We start from the raw sequence: 18,464 nt of genomic DNA on the forward strand, positions 1-18,464 counted from the left end.
TACTACACCGTTGTTGCCTAGGGATTCACTGATCTGTCCGGAGTTGCAATTTATGACCCGAACCACTGGGACTGAGGTTGTTAATCGCTCAGAGACACGGTGACACTCGCACCACGACCGTTCCTCCTTTACAGAGAAAACGAGCTGCACTGAAACAAAATTCCCCAAGACCGGAGTGAAAACATTCCCACGTGATCGAGAAGCAACTCCCTCCCAGCTCTGGGCTGCTCTGAGAGGGGAGGCACGCTGCCCCGCACACGGTACAGCTTGAATCCGAGCTCCGCTCCTACACGGCAGCTGTTGTGGATCATGACGGGACGAGCGCTGGACGTGAAATCCGGGGGGTGTCGGAGTTAGGAAGATTCCGCAGCAGTACATTTATTTATTTTTAATTTATATTTTTACGACATACCTACTTTTCGGATAAGCAAAAAAAATCATTAAAAAAAGGAAAATGCCGGAGCTTATTAGCGTCGCAGAGTTTGTTAACTTAACGAATGAGGATATCGCCTCTCCGTCTCTCTCCACCTTCCCTTACAAAGTGAGCGACTGCAGGACCACCGTGGCCGCCCTGGAAGAGGTAAGGGGCTCAATTAGGATTTGTTTACCTGTGAGAGCTTAAACAAACAGGATAGCGCCGCTGGACCTGGAGAGAACAGTGCAAGGATTGATCCTGACTGGTACGGGAGAACTGGTTTTGCAACTTTCCTTTTAGGTCAGTTGCAGTCACTTCTCTGTTTTCTTGTTTTTGCTGAGACGGATAATAAAAGGCTGTGCATCCAGCATATAAAAAATAAGTCATATTTCCATTTAAGTCTCACACACGCTCACGATATGCTTTGTAGCATAAAACCTGGTTTTTGCTTTTGTGCTTTGTGTGTTGGGTGGGAGTTCCTCGTACTTCTTAGGTGGCACAAGGTTTCTGATCTGCCAGTAAGCTGATATGTGAAGTGGGGAGGCTGTAAGCGACTCGTACTCGGGTTTCTGAGCGCTTTGAAGTTTGTAAGACCAGGCGAAAGTAGACTGAGAAACAGCGTGACAGCGTTGAGCCTTGGCGGCGGGTGAACGAGAGAGATTTACTGCACCCCAAAACACACTCTCTCTCAACATTTGTCTTGGTCTTGTAGACTGTTCTCTACCCGCAAACCACAGCAATCACTCTCCGAGCAACTGTTATATATTTTTTTTTATTTTGTTACCAAATCACTCCTCATTCCAGAGGTAATGTGCAATTTTCCTGTACAGTATGTGCCTTTGCAGGTGTTTGGCAAAACCGTTTTACAGAGTTTAGCATTATTATCATAACCACCAATAACAATCAGCCTCCCACTGTTCCAGAGTGCAAAACGCCTCCAGCTTTGAGCCCAAAACTGGACGTATGTGCTTAGATAAATTGAGGACACCGAGCAGAGAGACCCCTGTCATTCAGAGCGACTGTTTACATGACTGATTTACTCCAGTTTCTGGTCTTGTGTTTCTATTTGGGAAGATGGGTGCTGGTGTAGGTTGTGAGGGTGTCACAGGTGGAGAGACCGTTGCACGTCATGGCGATTCTTTCGACTGCTATTATAACGGAAGGAACTGCTGTCACGGGCACACCTCTGAACGGGCCCAAACAGATCCAGCGGCTGTCGTTTTCACTGTCATTCCTTATGCTTAGCTGGGTTACAGTACTGTTGTCCTACATCTAAACAAACTGAGGATGCTTCGTTTCTTCCTTAGCTTCTGAAAAAGTCCTCCTATTGCGGTTACAAACAAGAGGAGGTCATCAAGCCCGTCTTGCCCACTTCTTATCTGATTCACATGAAGATTTCTTCTTGTCATTTCTTGAAAGAAGCCTGGGTGCCAGGGTATCGGCTTCAGGGACGTTGCTGGTATCTTGTGTCCTGTTTTCAATTTTACATGCCCTTCCCTCTAGTTTCCACTTGTGATCTCTGGTTTGTATTTCGATGTTCTTTGGAAAGAAGCCTGCTTGGATGAGGTCGTCGAGGGTTTGGAATACGTGTATCGAATTCCAAATTCCTCGTAGTCTTCTGTGTTCGAGGCTAGAAAGGTTCAAGCAAGTGACTGGTGCCTGAGTCAAGAGCATCATCCTTCTGGTTTTATGTCAAACTGGGCAATCTTGACTGATTGTTTTATTCTATCAGCTTGTTATGGTGCTGCCTTTGTTTGGTTTGCCTCTTCAATTACCAGGTCTTCTTTAGCCTGACAGACAACCTACAGGAAATAGAAGGGGTGTAAAAAAACCTTATTGCACTTTGTTTAACTGCATGTTTTTTTTAGCAGAGGCAGAAACAGGCATGGCAGGAGGCATCAAGAATCAATTTTCTCTCATCAGTCATGCACAAATACGGTCCATGATGCTCTTTTGGTATCTCAGTGGAGAAACCCCTGAAGGCAGCTTTCTTGTAGAAACTCCAGTTGTTCTTGAATGTCTCTGCCATTAGAGTCAAATGCATGCTGAGCTCTATGATTCAAGCATCATGGGTTTGAACACGGGTCATATCTTCATTTGGGACTGGGATTTCCGAAGTGCTAGGCTTGGGATTACTCGGCAGGCTCCCGGGAATACACTAGCCACCTGCAGCTTTCCGAGATGTTACCTGGGTGATGTTGGTGAAGGATGCTGGGGCTGAGCCTCCAGTGCAGGGCTGTGGTACCTCAGACCTGTTGAAAGGAAAGTGGGCAGTGGGAGGTGGGCGGGTCAGAAGGTCTCCTGTGTGCGCTTGCAGGCTTTGCATCCCAGGAGCCAAGTCCTGAAAGCACACAACTTGTGTTTCCTGATTAGATGTGTACCAATAAATGATAGGAGGAAAAAAGTTGTCCCCCACATTGTGCAATGAACTGCAAAAATGAGAGAAATGTGATGTGGTGGAGTTGCATGCATTGCGATCCACACTGTGAAAAATATATATGGTGTTCCATTTGTCCTCCTTTACTACTCTTTAGAGTAACACATCATTGAGAAATGAAAATCAAGGAGGCACAACATCCCAGAGAAGAACCCAGCCTTAGACTGATGCTTCTTTCCATCGTGGCTGGTGTAAAGATACAGATCTGTTGTTTGTAGGGGTCTCCAGTCCTGGTTCCTAGTGCTTCAGTGTGTCTGCAGGCTTTTTAGGTCTTTGTAAGGTGCCAGCACCTGATTCTAGTAGAGTTTTAGTAGTGAAGGCATTTTTTGCCATATGTATATGTACATTGAAATTCTTATTTGCGCCACTCTTTCAAGACAGTCGCAGTACAGCCGACAGCACAGAACAACAGACAGTAGCATCAAACATAGGCAGTACATTAGAAACTTACTGTAATAAATAATAACCAGAGGTTGTCACGAGGAGTTGACGAATTGGTCATTAAATGAACAAGGAGCTGAACTAGGCTATCAAGAACGTTATCATATACTGTTCCAATATTCCAGATTGGAAGTGAATGCAGATTTTTCAGTTTTGTTCCATGCACTGACTGCAGGTCTATGTGCCAGCTCTTCATTATTTCATTGAGTGGTTTTCGGCAAACAGCAGCAGCGAAGTAATTAAAATAAAAGCTGAGTCAAAGTCCTGCAATGGTACTGCCTAAAAAAGCACTTAAGTGCAATCTGAGAAGTGTACCGAAGGTTCTTTGAAGTCAGCCCAGGGTGCTCATTCTTTCTCTGATTTCGAAGAGATTGGGGTTTCAGAGGCAGCAAGGAGTCGGAACTTCTACAGTATTTCCAGGAAATTTGTATCCTCTCGGACAAGGAAATGAGAGTCTGGAGACTTTCATTCTGTGACTCTGCCAGCATGCTGGCCATTGTCAAGTGGACGTCTCAGCCGCTGGATCTGTTCATTTAGATTATGTGCATCTGTGCAATTTTAGTGACTGGAAACTTTAAGAGCGTCTCCGGATTTTGGAATGTTACAGCAATGCCAGGTTCACAGAGAGCTGAAACTAAAACTTTTGGTATTTTCCAGGACTAGAAGGGATTATTTCTGCTTTGGCAATTTGTCTTTTACAAGTGTCATTCCTTGACAAAAAGGACCAGGAATGGTGTTTGCTTGTAATGAACAAAATAATGACAAATACTGGTCAGACATTTCATGTTTGAAAATAGAACTGCAAGTTATTTTTGGTGGTAAATATGTACATAATGTGGTACTCCCATTTCTTTTAAAAGTTGGCTCACGGCTTCGACTCCAGTGCTCTACAGGACGGAACAAGGACCTCCAGACGAACTCCTCTGACACAGTCAGCAGTTAGTCCCCCCTCTTGTTCCTCCACAGCGCCTCCTGGGAGAGCTGATGCTGATTGGAGGAGCAGTGCACTCTCAATGACATCATTGCCAGCCTGGAGTCCCAGGAGTTGGCATTTTGCTGGAAGCTGAAAAGCTCCAGGCCCCACTAATAACCATTTTGCTGTGTTGTGAGCTCTTACACCCTTTTGGCACTACTTGGTGACTCTTGTTTGTGGTTGACCCAGGCCTGACCCCATGAAGAAATGTGCCAGAGTGCTCATCCTGCACTCTAAATGAGTGTCTGTATGGGCTGAGCCCCCCAGTTATATTTTCTTTCACTTGCGCGACTTTCTTTTAGTGGTGCATTGGTTAGCATTGCAGCCTTGCGGCGTTGGCACCTGGGATTTATTTCTGGACCTGGGGTGCCTGGAAGGTTAGTTGGTTTCTGGGAAAATTTGCCCTGATCGCTGTGTGTGCACAATGAGGGACTGGTGTCCCATCCAGGGTGTATCCTGCTTTATGCCTGTTGCTTGCTGAGAAGGTCATGGTGGAGGGAGCCTCTGAATTGGTTGAAATGGTAACCAAGTGGATGACTTAAGTTCTCATGAAAATAATTCCTTAGAAAAATCTACTTCTTCTGTCTGGGTAAGCATTCCACATTTCTCAGATCTTGGCACACTGTCACCTTGTGCTTACATTCTTCAGTCTGGAGATCAGACTGGGTGCTGCAAGTATTTGTATTATTCAGTCATGTGGTTACTGCATTACATACTGATAAATACTGCTGTTAATGCATTTGTCATCTTGTGTTTTTGATGTGAGAGATGCATGTTTTGTTTGCCTGTGTCAAAACTCAAAACATGTTTTTGGCAAAAATCATAAGTAAAGATGCACCATTACATTTTCAACTGTTCTTTCTGCACTGTCCTGTGACAAAGTCCCAGTGTCTGAAACCCTGTGTTTGCTGGCTTTGATGGTTTTGTTTTGCCTTGTTAATAGCCATTGCAAGTGAAAAAACGTGCTAAAAATGAGTAGGAAGTAAGATTTTAAGAGCCGTCTTGAAATTCAAGGTTTTTGGGAGGATTATCAGCATTTTAATTAGTATAAACCTTGCAGGAATCTGCTTAGATGGCAGATTTATGCGACGGGCACCACGCACAGCGCATGCAAAGCTTTCTTTTATGTTGGGGAAACGTGAATGTTGGCCCTTTCTCTGCAGAAAGGCAGAGATTGGTTTCTTTTTAGGTTTTGAGGTTCCCTCATCTTGTTGGAGTTGTCCATGTGAATCCTCCTAGATTTTAGGCAGCAGCAGAACATCTGTAGGGCTGTTTTCAGGAGTTCATTTCTGTGTGTGCCACTTGGCATAGGACCTCTTGCCTCCTTAGAAGAGTGTCTGTGCCCTGGTAGGCTGTGATTTTGGAATGGCTCAAAGCCCCTATGTCCTGAACTCGGGCTGTAGGAGCATAGTGCCCGGCCACCCACTGTGGAGGAGTGTGTCTCCACAGCCTTATTAACACTTTCCACTCTTTCGGTGTGTCATGAGGTGAAAGCTGACAGAGAATAAACGTTGGTATGGAGCCCATGGGCTGGAATGCGACCTCGGGCCTCGTCAGCTTGAAGGTGCGCCAGCCAGTTGGCAGATCCTCCAGCTTCCATCACAACACAAGGGGCACGCAAGCGCTTGCCGTTACCGGAGTAGGACGAGGCTCCAAGATCTTTGATTCAAACCGGGGGGTGGATAGTGAGGCAATTTCATGTGATTTAACTTCATTGTCACCACACTCGGATTTTTTTGAGATGACCAAAACCCGATCTTAGAGACCTAACAGATTTTGACAAGGCAGTTTTGTCTTGAGTTCATTCATCTTATTGCTGCCCTTCCCACTCACTGTGACATGTAGAGGCTCTGCCAGCATGTTTTTGTGCATTCCTGCCCCAGCTCCAGTGCTGCTTGTGTAAAACCATCCCTAGTATGTAGATACGCTTGAAGGAATTTGAGCCTGATGGCAGAAAGAACTTTGACTCGCTTGGTGAACATGAAGGAGTGTGGCAACAGAGCTATTCTTAAAAACATGCTCTTACTTAGAGGCACAGTTTAAAACATTTGCTCTTGATGTCTACCTGAAGTGACTCTGCATTCCTCAATACAGCTGTGTTGTGAAACTTTCTAGTGTAAGATTTTTTTTTAAAGTAATCTGTAATCAGTTCTTAATTATTTTATCACCTTTCTTTGGGTGTGGAGCCTGGGGGTACAGGATCAGCTCTTTGAGGTCAAGATACCACAGCCCTGAGGTAGCCGTGTGTGGCATTGGTGCAGTTCTGAGCCAGTTCTAAAAAAAGTATTCATTGCACATTAGTCTAGTTTTGTTATAGAAAGAAAATCTATAACATATAACAAATCTATAAGATCTCGTTCTTTTCTTTGTGAATGTGATGAAAATCAACACTGCCATTCTGGATTTTCTGCAGGGTAACTGAACTGGGTGTTTAATTACTATCCCATGTCAGGAACATTTGTTAAGTTAAAAAAAATCCCTAAACTGTCAGATTTAAGCAAGTGCCTCCTGCTGGTCATATCACTGGATTATTAATTGGTTTGGAGGTTAGTGCTGTGGTCTCAAACCTCCAGGATCCCGGGTTCGATTATTTGTAGATGCTTGTCTGTATGGAGTTTGCTTGGGTTTCTGTTAGGTGGTCTGGTTTCCTGCTGTCTCCCAAGACTAGCAAGTTAGATTTTCTTGGTTGTGCAAGAGAGGGGTTTATTCCTGCTATGACCAGCAAGAGATAGGCAAAATGACACTGATGGGCCGCTTGAACAATCTGTCCTTTAGTCACACTGTTGTTCTGTCCCGAAGTGGATCAAACTGCTGTGCAGTGGGCGTCTTATTTCAGAACAGAAATATAAACAGAGTGTAAAAAAATAAAACAAAACATCACAGGGACACCATATTTCTGTCGTGTTGAAATGACGGTCTCTTTGGGCCGCTCGAGATAAATACAGCCCCTTGTTCTTAAGCGCCGATGATTTCATGAGCTCGCAGAGTGGTGCTGGAAGAGACTGCTGGACCCCTGACCATCCGCTGCCCTTTTTCTCCTGTCGTCGACTTGTGGCGAGACGATGGAGGCGGTGGGCAGGGGCCGCGCTCTGGGATGTGTGTGCCTGGATGCCAGGGCTTCAGGGAAAGCAAGCGCAGACATCCCATCTCACTGGAAAAGCCGGAGCAACGCATTAAGCTAGTCTGTCATTCAGAGGGTGAACAACCTACAAGTCACTTCACTCCTCTTGTCAGCTGCTGCTGCTCTGCCTCTTAAACAGTTGGTTTTAAGGGGCGCTGAAGTTAACAAGCCACATTTTTTTCCTTCAGTTCCTTCTAAATCTCATTGAATTATTAAGTGTAAAATTCTTTGATTTGCTGCGCATCAGCAAATGATCAGTCAACCCTTTAAATGTATGAAACCTTAACACTTTTACGATACAGGGCACAGATAGTAGTACAGTAGCTTTAACGGTATAGTTGATGTATTACGTAGTACAAGAATATTGGCAAAATGTAAGAGTGCATATCATGACAGTCATTCCTCAGTTTTCATAGAGTTTTTAAGAAGGTGAAAAAGTACTGACAATTTGGTTAAAGTATAAAAAAAGTTCTTCATAGAACACACCAGAGTCCAAGATGTCCAGTCATGTGAGTAAAGTAAAGTTTATATGAAATGGAAGAGCAAGGACATCTGAGGGGTGTAGAGTAATTTCTAATTTATTGCTGCGTATCGAGGTTTATTATTACAGCGATGTGAGTATGCATATACCAGGTCTCTTAATATGTGACGCGAGACGTCTACTGTAGCATTGTTCCCCATGACATTCCAGAGCATTCAGACTCCCATGTTTTGCAATGCCAGTCTTTTTTAGCATAGAGGGTTTGACACATGTCTGTGCTTTGTTGGTTGGGTGCTTAGTTGTGTCTGACATGACAGCTCAGGACTGTGTTCTAACTTGACATGCTAGGCACATAGTAATGCATTTATGAGATATAGAGACATCTAGCATTAGACTTCAGTTCCCTATTACACATGTATAAGAATGAGGAAGGAAAAGACTGCAGCACTTGTCTAATATCTCTTTTGGAATCTGTCTGTGTTGAGGTGTGGACCTGCCAAGGGTACACCGTGGGTTCTGTGTATTTTGAGGGTGTGTGTTGTCTGTAGGAATGTTGTAAATAGTAAATCGATGCAGAGTGTGGGAGTCATGGTGTTTTTTTGTGTTTTTGTGTTTCAGTCACTGGAAATGGATCAGAGTACCCTTCAGAAGATGAAGAAAATGGTCAAGGCCATTCATTCAACAGGACTTTGTAAGTCACTACCTTTTCAACACTGTTGTTCTAAACTTTGTAGTAATTTAACACATAAAAATCAGTCTTCATCTGTTAGTATGGTTCTTGATACAGGTGGTATGGTCATTTAAGGAAGTGATGAAAAATGATTAACTTGACCAGCCACTCGCTTGCATTTCTCTCATGCTGATTGGTTTGGCCTGCACTGGCCACCTCAAATCTCATGAGACCCCACCCAAACTTTTCTTCACAGCTTGGCTCACTGCAATCGAGCCTTTCGTCTTTTGACAAGCTTCAGGGTCCATGTTTGCTACGATCTTTCATGGACTTCACCACAGACCAGCAGGAATTTAGGGAAGCTGTAGAAGTCCCTAGTTTTGCCTAGAGCAGTGAGAGGCCTGGTCTGCTATGCTTGAGCTCACGGCTTCATGTCCTTAGACTTGAACCTGCACTGGAAGCAACAGCCCCTTACTGACTGAGCCACTCTGTGCTGTGGCTTGTGCTCTGTACTGAGTGTGCGTCTCTTTAAGGCATGTCCGTTTGGTCTGGGACTGAGAGACTGCACCGGGAGAAACATCCAGTGCACATAAAAGCACATGCACAAGACTTTGTAGTTACAAATCCCCTCGATACGCAGTCAGTCTTCATTAGCACTTTTACTGGTATTTTCTGCATTTTTTTTATGGCTTTGAGGCAAATGCACTTGCCTTCATAACTGCGTTTCAATACACATAAACCAATGTTTATACTTTTCATTGAAACAGAATAATCAATTATTAGTGTGTAATGTACCCAGACAGCTCATTCAGTAGTCTGATATTTCTTACATAATAAGAGATAATTACTGTTTATCTAAGGCTTGTTTGTGCTTGGTCTGAGCTGACTGAAGGCTAAGGGATTTGTTTGTGTGCCTGTTCCAGGTCAGGTTTACTCAGGTGCACCTTCTAAAATAACAGTTGCTGCACAAGTTAAAGGTCATTCTCCAGCAAAGACAGACCACCCACTACCCCCCCCCTTAGAGCTGAAGAATGACTGGGCATTTAATGCCAACAAACTGGCTTGTGTGAAGTACGCTGGTGTGAAGAAAAGAGTGTGGTTCAGTGGAGAGCTTCTCTTTATCTGGTGTTCACTTGTTCACCTTAGGTCTTAGTCCTCATGAGGACTACATAACAAATTGCATGAAGACTCCACTCAGGCTAGAGGCTAAACGGAGTGATTTTATGTGGCTTTGAAAGATCCCAGACATTTATGCTTCAATATTGTGGTGTGGTAATCTGTTACACTCATTGAAAGATGTTTACTAGTTAAAAAGTGTTTAAAAAGTCTTTTTATTTTACAAATGGCTTCTTCAAGCTTGGTGTTTCTCATTCATAATTTGTTTTTGCTACGTGTATACATATTCTGCACTTCTCCACACGAAATGGAATCTGCCAGATGTTTGCCTGCCAAATGGTCTTGTACTGTTAGTGGTGACACTCGTATCTCCAAAGCAAATGAAATGAGGACACAAATGGGAAATTAAGAAGATGTGCATAAAGGAGAGAAAATATAGGGCACTGCTTTGCACAAAGAGTCTTCATTGGCTGTAATAATCAGCTCAGCCATATTATTAAAGCAATTTCTGTGTAACATTTAGGAAATGTCTCATTGAATCACAAACCATCTAATAATTAAGCGATGCGGATGGATCATGTTATTTCATCTTGTTTCTTTTGTTCTTATGTTTTGAAGGTTGTGTTATCCCTGTATTTTCTCAGGAGGTAAAAATCACCATTTGGAATTACATTTGATCTCTCTGATATTGGTCAGTTCTATGAAGTAGGATTAAAAATCCGGTTTGATGCAGTAAACTGTATTGTTTTTTTCCCTCAGAGCATTTATTACAGGCTGTTATTCCAAGAGTGTGGTTTGTAAAGCTAGATTCCCAGAGTTTCAGCTGTAACTAGCGAGCCAGGTTGTGCAACATTTTGCTGATTTCCAAAATGCATTAATTTTCAAAGAGGAAAGATGGAAAAAATAGCCCAACTCGCTTATGAGAGCAGTAAAAAAAGTAACTCTGGTCGCATGTGACTTTGCAGGTCTTGGCGAGACTGTTTCCGTAAGTCTTTTTAAAAAAGAGTTGGTAGATCAGAAAATGTGCTGATCTTGGTACATCAGTGTGTAAAATTACCTTTTTGAAAGGGGCTTCCTGTTCGTGACAGGTTTACTTAGATTTTTCTAAACAGGGCTGTATAAAGCAAGATTATCTTGGTGAATGATGCAGAACAGAAAATCTTGAACCCTTTCCTTGCTCAGCAGTTAAAATTTAGAGGCTAACATTTGAACTCATTACAGTGAGGGGGGATATTGGAATGTCACAGTCATTGTAACCACGAGACAATAGGTTTCACTGAATCAATTTAATTACTTAAAAGCCCGTATCGGCCTGTCTGAATCACAGATTAGACTTGAAGTTATTCATTATGAATTTATAAAAAAATACAGTTCTGCATCTACTTAGAAAGTGCTTTTTCTCAATTGCAAAACTTGTACAAACATGGGGGAGCCAACCTTTTCTGTAGGGCTGCCTTCATGGGTACCCCGTTGTGTTTGTTTTAGTAATCCAGGTTTGGCAGCTTGTAAACGTCACATAGGCATGATTGACCCTCGAGGTTTGTGTTCAAATGGAAGAGGACGTCCTCCTCCAGCTTCCTCTTCTTAAACACAGTCGTGTGTCTGAGTGCAGGCTGCTCCGGAGAGCTCAGTCCTTTGCTCCCCTCATGAACACGCACACTGGAGGGAGAGCTCTGTCCCATGGTGGGCCTCTTCCCTGCACTCCACTCTTCTCTCACTTCAGCTCTTGCTGGTCTCTTGCAATCCTCCTTTTCCTCCTCCTCTCCTCACTCTCCCACCTCCCGCAACCCTCGTCTTCCTCCTCCTCTCCCCACTCTCCTGTTTCTGCAACCCTCCTCTTCCTCCTCCTCCTCTCCTCACTCTCCTGTCTCCTGCAATCAATCCTGCTCTTCCTCCTCTAGTCACTCTCCCGTCTTGCTTTCTCTTGATTTGTATTTCTGCCTTTCACGAGCAGTTCTCAGGCTCAGCTTGTCCACGGGATCTTGTGTTTTGGACGGTAAACTGAATTTTCCTTTAGAGATGTTTCTTTTCCCCCAAACTGCCTCTTAAATTGATGGTATCAAAGAGTGGCTTTGTCGTCGTTTCTTACCACAGCGACTGGGTTGGTTACCTTTATGGCCTGGGATGGAGTGAGGGGGGGCAGTGACCATTATTGCAGTGAAGCATAGAAACATTTTGTTGTGTCTTTGTGCTTTCCAGTCTTTATGAGTTATGCTGGTAGTCTTGGTTCCGGCCATTGTGTGGTCTGGAATCAGGCCTGTGAGAAAGAGGCTAAAGACAAACAGATGAAGGGATTATTGCCTCAGAAAGAAAAGGATGATGGATGGAATACTTAAGCAATCAGCTTTTTTAGTTTCAGATTTTTCTCTGCAGTTTTTGCTGACTTCATTCATCTGTGGAAGTGTTCAGTTTGAGCAGTCATGTTTTGATTACAAATATTCACTCAAAAGCCTACAGTCCATTTTTATTCAGCAAAATGGTACATCATTGGAAGAAGGTAGATAGGCTTCTAAGGCTCCTCAAGTATGAATTGTTTTCAGTGCTTATTAAAAAGGTGAATGTTCCAGTTTTCTCACTAGCCAGAGATGCGTCTCAAGTTGAAAACGGAAAACAGTGACTTTCTTCTGGGGCCTGGGGTCTTTGCTACCTCACACCTTGTAATGCAGTGCTCTGTTTTTATAAAACATTCCATGACTTCAACCAACTTCAGGTACGGCCAGGATGTGGATCCACATCGCAAACCTCAGCCTGTGACTTGTTGTTCTCCTATTCAGAGAATGAATGCTCAGGTGCTTCTCTGCTGTTCTGTTCCCCTGACAGCTCACGTGGAGAGCAAGGAGCAGTACATTGAGGTGCTGGAGAACTTGGGCAATAACCACCTGTCCCAGGACAACAACGAAGTGTCCACCGGCTTCCTCAACCTGGCTGTGTTCACCCGGGAGGTCACGGCACTGCTCAAGAATCTGGTGAGAGGCGTCATGCCCGTCAGGCTGGTAGCCTAGGCTCTAGTTCGTGTCTTACTGTCCACACCAGCTTTGCAAAAGATGATATTCATTCAATATTTATCAGCTGTTCACTGAGTTTGAACAGACGGTGTTTTTACTATGACACACTAAACGTTTGTAAGGATAGACTTCAGTACTGCACAGGCCACGCAAGTGTTCCATTATCCTGATCCTCTTTTCCTTGGCTGAGTTTATTAGGATTCTCTGAATGCTGATTGGAGGCCTGGCATTTATTAATGGAAGCCATTTAGGAAGTGTTGGAAATCCGATGGCAGTGTCAGAAGATTTTCACTTCTTACCCTTTTGAAGTCCGATAAACCCAATTTGATTTTCAGAAACGCGACGAGGAAGTGCTTTCCACACCAGCGTTGCCTTGTGCTGGATTTACTCCTTTAAGCTCTCCGAGTTGCTGTGGGGAAATAAAGGGGCTGCTGGCGGATTTGCAGAAAGCTGGGAAAATGCCCTGTGCGCGCTGCCAGATTATGCATTTAGGAAGGGCCGTGCAAAAGTCGCAAATTCTAGACGAGGGAGGAAATGAGCGAAGAGAAATGCATGTGCAGCTTTGCATCATCCTTCAGTCAGTTGTCGGACTTCAGGGAAAAACCAAAGATAATCAAAAGTTAAACACAAAAGGAAGCAAACTTTTGGGAGCCTGGTATTAGTCATTCTGTACATTGTTAATTAAAACACAATGGGTATCATTGTGCAACCTGTCTCAGAGCTCCAACATTATTTTAGCCTTACAAGCTCCACACGGTTCTAAATGATCACTGTTGTGGGTTTGGTTTTTCATGAATGAAAAGCTGACATTCTTCTCCAGCTGTGAGCAGGGCTGGCTTGTCTCTCCTGAGGGCCAGCAGACCCACACTCTCCACTCCGAGGGGAGAGGGGCAGGGCAGCATCTGCTTGTGAGGCCTCCAGACCACAGCCCTCTGTAAAAAAAAAACTCCTACTGCTCATCTCCATAGCAGCACTAATCTATCCCAGACCTCCATGGGTAATGAAAGCTGCCCCCCTCCCCCCCCCGGCCCACCCTTTACATATTAACTCTTTACTGGGCTTTTCCACAGCCCTGTGACCCAGAGATTTCTGGGGTTCATGAGGGACAACACAGGGGATTTGCATGATACCTGACATCACCTCACACTAACAGGCCTATCAACACTTAGGCCTCTTGTTCAATCATCCGTTTAGTTTTTGCAAATCCGAAATGCCTTCAATGCAGCTTTTTCAGTCCCTTGCCTGTATGTCGAGGTCCTGAGTGTGGAGAGATTTGTGAAAGAGCGGGGAGCTGAGATACCTGTCCTGTTGTTAAGAACTAAAGTACGTTCGCAGCTCTTTGACATTCATCTCTAAGAAAAACACCAGCGACTGCAATCCACTTTTGAAGCGAAAGATTTCATTCCGGCCTCCTTGACTCCCCTTTAAGTGTCAACTTTCAAGTGATTAGCTATGTATTTTCTATATAAAATGGTTTGAATCTTAAAACCAAAGCTTCCCTGTGTGTAACCCTAATAGTGAAGCAGCATGTTAATAGACTTATGATGCTCCGTTTTACCTTCATTTTCTCTTCATTTTCTGAGTATTTTTCATTTGCAGGTTACAACATGTAATCATTGTGGTACAGATTTCACAGATGGAAAAAGATTATTGGACATTCTTAAGAAAAAAAGTGTCTGAATGTTTTCAATAAGATATTTAACGAGAACTAATTCTCTACAGTATTCTGAGGGAAAATATAAATACAAGACAAACTTCAAAATAGAGCAACTCTGACTAACTTTTTTTAGTGTAAGTTTTCATAAGTTTTATTTTACCTTAAGTCCTGTTAGAAAGACATCTGTCTTACAGATACATACAGCTCCAGCAGTACTGAGCAATTGTACAAGAAGTACAGTAGGATTGTAATTGAAATTAAGATCAAGTTTAATGTTTAAGATAATTAAAATTAAACTTACCTCATTGTAGTAGAATCCCTCGTGGATGGTCCCTGCTTAAAAATAAATCTAAAGGTAAGGGTTCCTCTTTGGAAAGCTGAAGGAATTCTTGGTGTAAAAACTGGTGTAATTTCAGAACAGTTTACTTTGGTCCAATGTGTATCTTGCTTTTCTGCAGTCTCAGCTTATTTTGCAATAACATATGGGGCCCACCTTAGTCCCTGCACAGAGCCAGTATACAGTACATGCAGACAAAACGTTGAACTGGTTTGATAAATTGACATTATAAAATATGCATGTGTTCTTAACAAGAGGCAGATGTTTGCCAAGTTGTACGTTTGCTTAATAGACCCTTTGTCATAAAGATAAATGAAATTTGGAATTGAAATGTGGTTTTGCGACAGATTTTGAAATGCACTTGGGTTTGAAAAGGAGGACTTGTCTATAGCATGCACTGTATTTTGTTATTTCAGAGATATCTCTGGAGAGGTTTCTAGAACTTTTCTAACTGAGCCTCTCAACCGGGAGATTGCCTGAAACAAAAGGAAACCTTCTAGCCCCCAGTAACATACAGTAGAAAGACAATCTCTTCCATTAATCTGTGCGAGGGCACTTGTAGTGGGTTTGTTAGCCTGCTGTTTGGTTTTGAGTTTTATTTTCATACAGTATTTTAAAAAAAGTAAAGTCTCAAAATTGTAGCCAGATTGACATACTGCGCCAGAGCTCTTAGTTTATGTAGGACTAAGTGGACCTAGTGTAACTCTTACATTACTACATTATTTATACATTTAGCTGGCACATTACCTTACTAACAGTTACTATTACTTACTACAGCAGCAGCAATTCGAATATTTTGCTAACTGGGTCATGAGAAATGGAATAAGTTTTCATTTGTGATTTGCAGAGAAATTTCAGGGTGGGTTTCAGTGAGTCAAAGCCCTCTTTTTTTTTCTCGTTGTGTCTCCTCTCTGTTAAAACGCACGTGGGCTGAACAGTGTTGTCTTCTCCTCCAGATTCAGAATCTGAGCAACATCGTCTCCTTCCCTCTAGAGAACATCCTGAAGGGAGAGCTGAGAGACGCCAGACAGGTGAGTCTCAGCTGGCAGTAGGATTCTGGGTGGTTTTCCTTCTGTTTGCGAAACACGGCCAAACTGGTTTATTTTAATTCCTTTTTAATGTATAATTAGGAACAGTACTGTAATTAATGGTTCAGCAGACAAAATGACTGCAATAGGTACAACTGTTTCCTTAAATGACTAGTTACGTGAAATTTTGGGAACTCCCAATAAGTGTCACTGGGCATGTTTCCCTGTACTCTCTTATGAACTGGATATGAGCTTTTAATGTAACAGGAATGGATAGTGCAGTAGGCCTACCACAGTTGTGTGGAGTTGGCATCCCCTTAAAACAGGTTTCTCGGGTTTCTCAAGAAATAGTGTCTGTGGCATGAATGTTCACCCACTCCGTGATGGTCTGGCTGCATGATTCAAGTGCTGGTGTTTGTATTGGCTGCAGTGTGCCTGTAGAGTTTTGCTGCACGTGTACTCTCTTCATATTCAGGCTGCCCAGGCTGCTATGGCTTTATTGTACTACTGAACTTCTAAAGCAAGTTGAGAGAGCGAGAGCGAGATCACTTTATTAACCCTATACAATTTTTTGCATTAGGAATTAGTCTTTTCGCATACCCCAGCTGAATGGGTCAAGGTGTGATACAATGTAATTAATTGATGAACATGTCTTTTTTGTTGGAAATGTGCACTCTTTCATGGGGACTTCCTTTTCATTATTTATAGGAGTGTTCTAATCTTACCAAGTGACACAGGATTAACAAATAGCGAAGTTTGCTTTTAAAGGGGCATGTTGGTTAACTGATTTAACAATCAACTTCCAAAACTAGATCCATGTTGGTCCAGACCTGGACGGAGGCCACAGGCTTCCAGCAGGTGTAATGTATGTATGCGTACACACTTGGACAAGTATACTTAAATATGTATAGTGTATTATATAGTATAACCAGATACTTAAATGGGCATATAGGTTTGGACATTGTTTCTAAGGTGAGAAGGTCTCTTTTGTGCATCACTCTTCATATTTGAGCTACAGCCAAAGAACCAGTGACTTCACTGGCTAGGCTATTCTGCCTGGAGTTGAACCTGCTCCACAGTCACGTGCCTTAGGTTCATCGAAGAATCAATGTGTTTAGACTGAATTCATAGCCCCAAAGCTCTTGCCAGAGAAGAGCCCCAGCCTGGTCATGTGCTGAGCTAAAACGGTCTCTTATTTCCAGGAGCTGAAGAAACAGATGGAGAAGAGCTGGAAAGACTATGACCTGAAAGTGTGAGTACTCTTGGGCTTGCTTTCCCAGTGAGGCTCTTGCAGGGTTTCCTTGATCAGCTACCTACAAGTTGAATTTGGCCTTGGGATGGAATTAGATAACCCCAGCTGGAACTGAGTAGTTGAATTCAGATGGCTTTTTGAATTCAAATTTGTCTTTTTCAGTAACAGACACCCTGATTCCTATCATTATTTTAAGACTGTCATGTCACAGGTCACTGTCATTGACCTGTGTCTGCAATGCTCAATGCTCACGTGCAAACACGTTTTGTTTTTTTAAATGTAAAACACAGCTTGGACTTTCCACCTTTGTTTTTCTTAAATTGCAGGCCATATAGAGGCACAACCCCAGATTCTGCTTTTGGTTTTTTATAACATGTGGCTTGTGAGGTACAGATTAACGTCAGCACATCAGCAGTTTCCCTGCAGACCGGAGGTGAATCTGAGTGCAGCTTGCTTTCTTTGTCCCTGCGGGCTTTGAAAGCTGCTTGAGCTTTCCGTCTCTCCCCGCAGTGCGAAGCTGGAGAAGGAGAGGAGAGAGAAGGCCAAGCAGCTGGGCGTTATAAAGACTGAGGTGTCTCCGGCCGAGATTGCTGAGGACATGGAGAAGGAGAGGCGTGTTTTTCAGCTGCAGATGTGTGAGGTGATGGGGGGGGGACATGTCTGGGCCACCCTTAAAGAACCAAACTGAAAACCAAACCCCTGAAACTGGGCCATCGTTGTGCCTTTTTCCCCCTTTTGCACAGCTTATTGTTTTAACATCTACAGGACTTAGCGTGATTGATTCCCTTGTGGTGGAGGTCCTTCTGCGGTTAGTGGGCCTAGTCAGGAAACTATATGAAACCTGTGGAATGTCCAACCACTGCCAGTCTTGAGTTTTTGACCCGATGATTATTCTAGAAATCTGCTCTGCTTTGCATTTAAAACAAGCACAGGTCTCCAGTTTTAAAGCAAAGGCATTAGTGAGTTGTGCACAATGTAAATGAGTGCACGAGGTGCTTCTGAAGCTAGTTGGCCCCCTTATTAGTCTACAGACTTGGTGTTGCTAATGGAACCTGGAGAAAAGCATTTTCCATAGCGCGTAAAGGGCAGTGACATCCTAGAAACACTTGGGTGTAGACCACTCTTGCCAAAGATTCCACATCTGATTTGTATGTCTCACTGATATGTATTTTTCCTCCCTGTCTTCCAGTATCTCCTGAAGACACAGGAGCTGAAGGTCAGGCAGGGTCCTGATCTGCTCCAGAGTCTCATCAAATACTTCCAGGCGCAGCTGAAGTGAGTGTCAGTGCTGAGGGTAATCCTTCCCCCCCTCCATTGTCATTTCGGTGTCCTCTGCCTCAGGGAAGTTTCCCATTCTCCCTCATCCCAGCCCCTCTGACAAGGATGCCAAGACAGAGGCCGTCTTGTGACTGGGCTATACTCTTTCTTGTGGGCTCAGATTCCTCAAACCAAGCGAAACCAAAAACATGGTGGCCAGCATATTTTCTAAAAAGAATAAGGTGGCAGTCAGTGACTGAGCTGCAAAAATTAA

The 18,464-nt window shown here is 43.4% G+C and overlaps 1 protein-coding gene across 1 annotated transcript in view; it reads left to right on the plus strand.

The window, feature by feature from the left end:
- Window positions 1–212: 212 nt before the first annotated feature.
- The window catches only part of asap3 (ArfGAP with SH3 domain, ankyrin repeat and PH domain 3), a 46,575-nt gene continuing 28,323 nt past the window's right edge, over window positions 213–18,464 (plus strand). The window contains exons 1-7 of the mRNA XM_088603093.1: window positions 213–580; window positions 8,487–8,559; window positions 12,475–12,620; window positions 15,610–15,684; window positions 16,884–16,933; window positions 17,444–17,573; window positions 18,123–18,208. Coding sequence (XP_088459219.1) covers window positions 455–580; window positions 8,487–8,559; window positions 12,475–12,620; window positions 15,610–15,684; window positions 16,884–16,933; window positions 17,444–17,573; window positions 18,123–18,208 — 686 coding nt within the window. The 5' untranslated portion in view covers window positions 213–454. The remainder of the gene's footprint in view (window positions 581–8,486; window positions 8,560–12,474; window positions 12,621–15,609; window positions 15,685–16,883; window positions 16,934–17,443; window positions 17,574–18,122; window positions 18,209–18,464) is intronic.

The sequence above is a fragment of the Lepisosteus platostomus genome, chromosome 13 (genome assembly GCF_059453375.1).
Source record: "Lepisosteus platostomus isolate fLepPlt1 chromosome 13, fLepPlt1.hap1, whole genome shotgun sequence".
In the NCBI taxonomy this organism is placed as follows: Eukaryota; Metazoa; Chordata; class Actinopteri; order Semionotiformes; family Lepisosteidae; genus Lepisosteus; species Lepisosteus platostomus.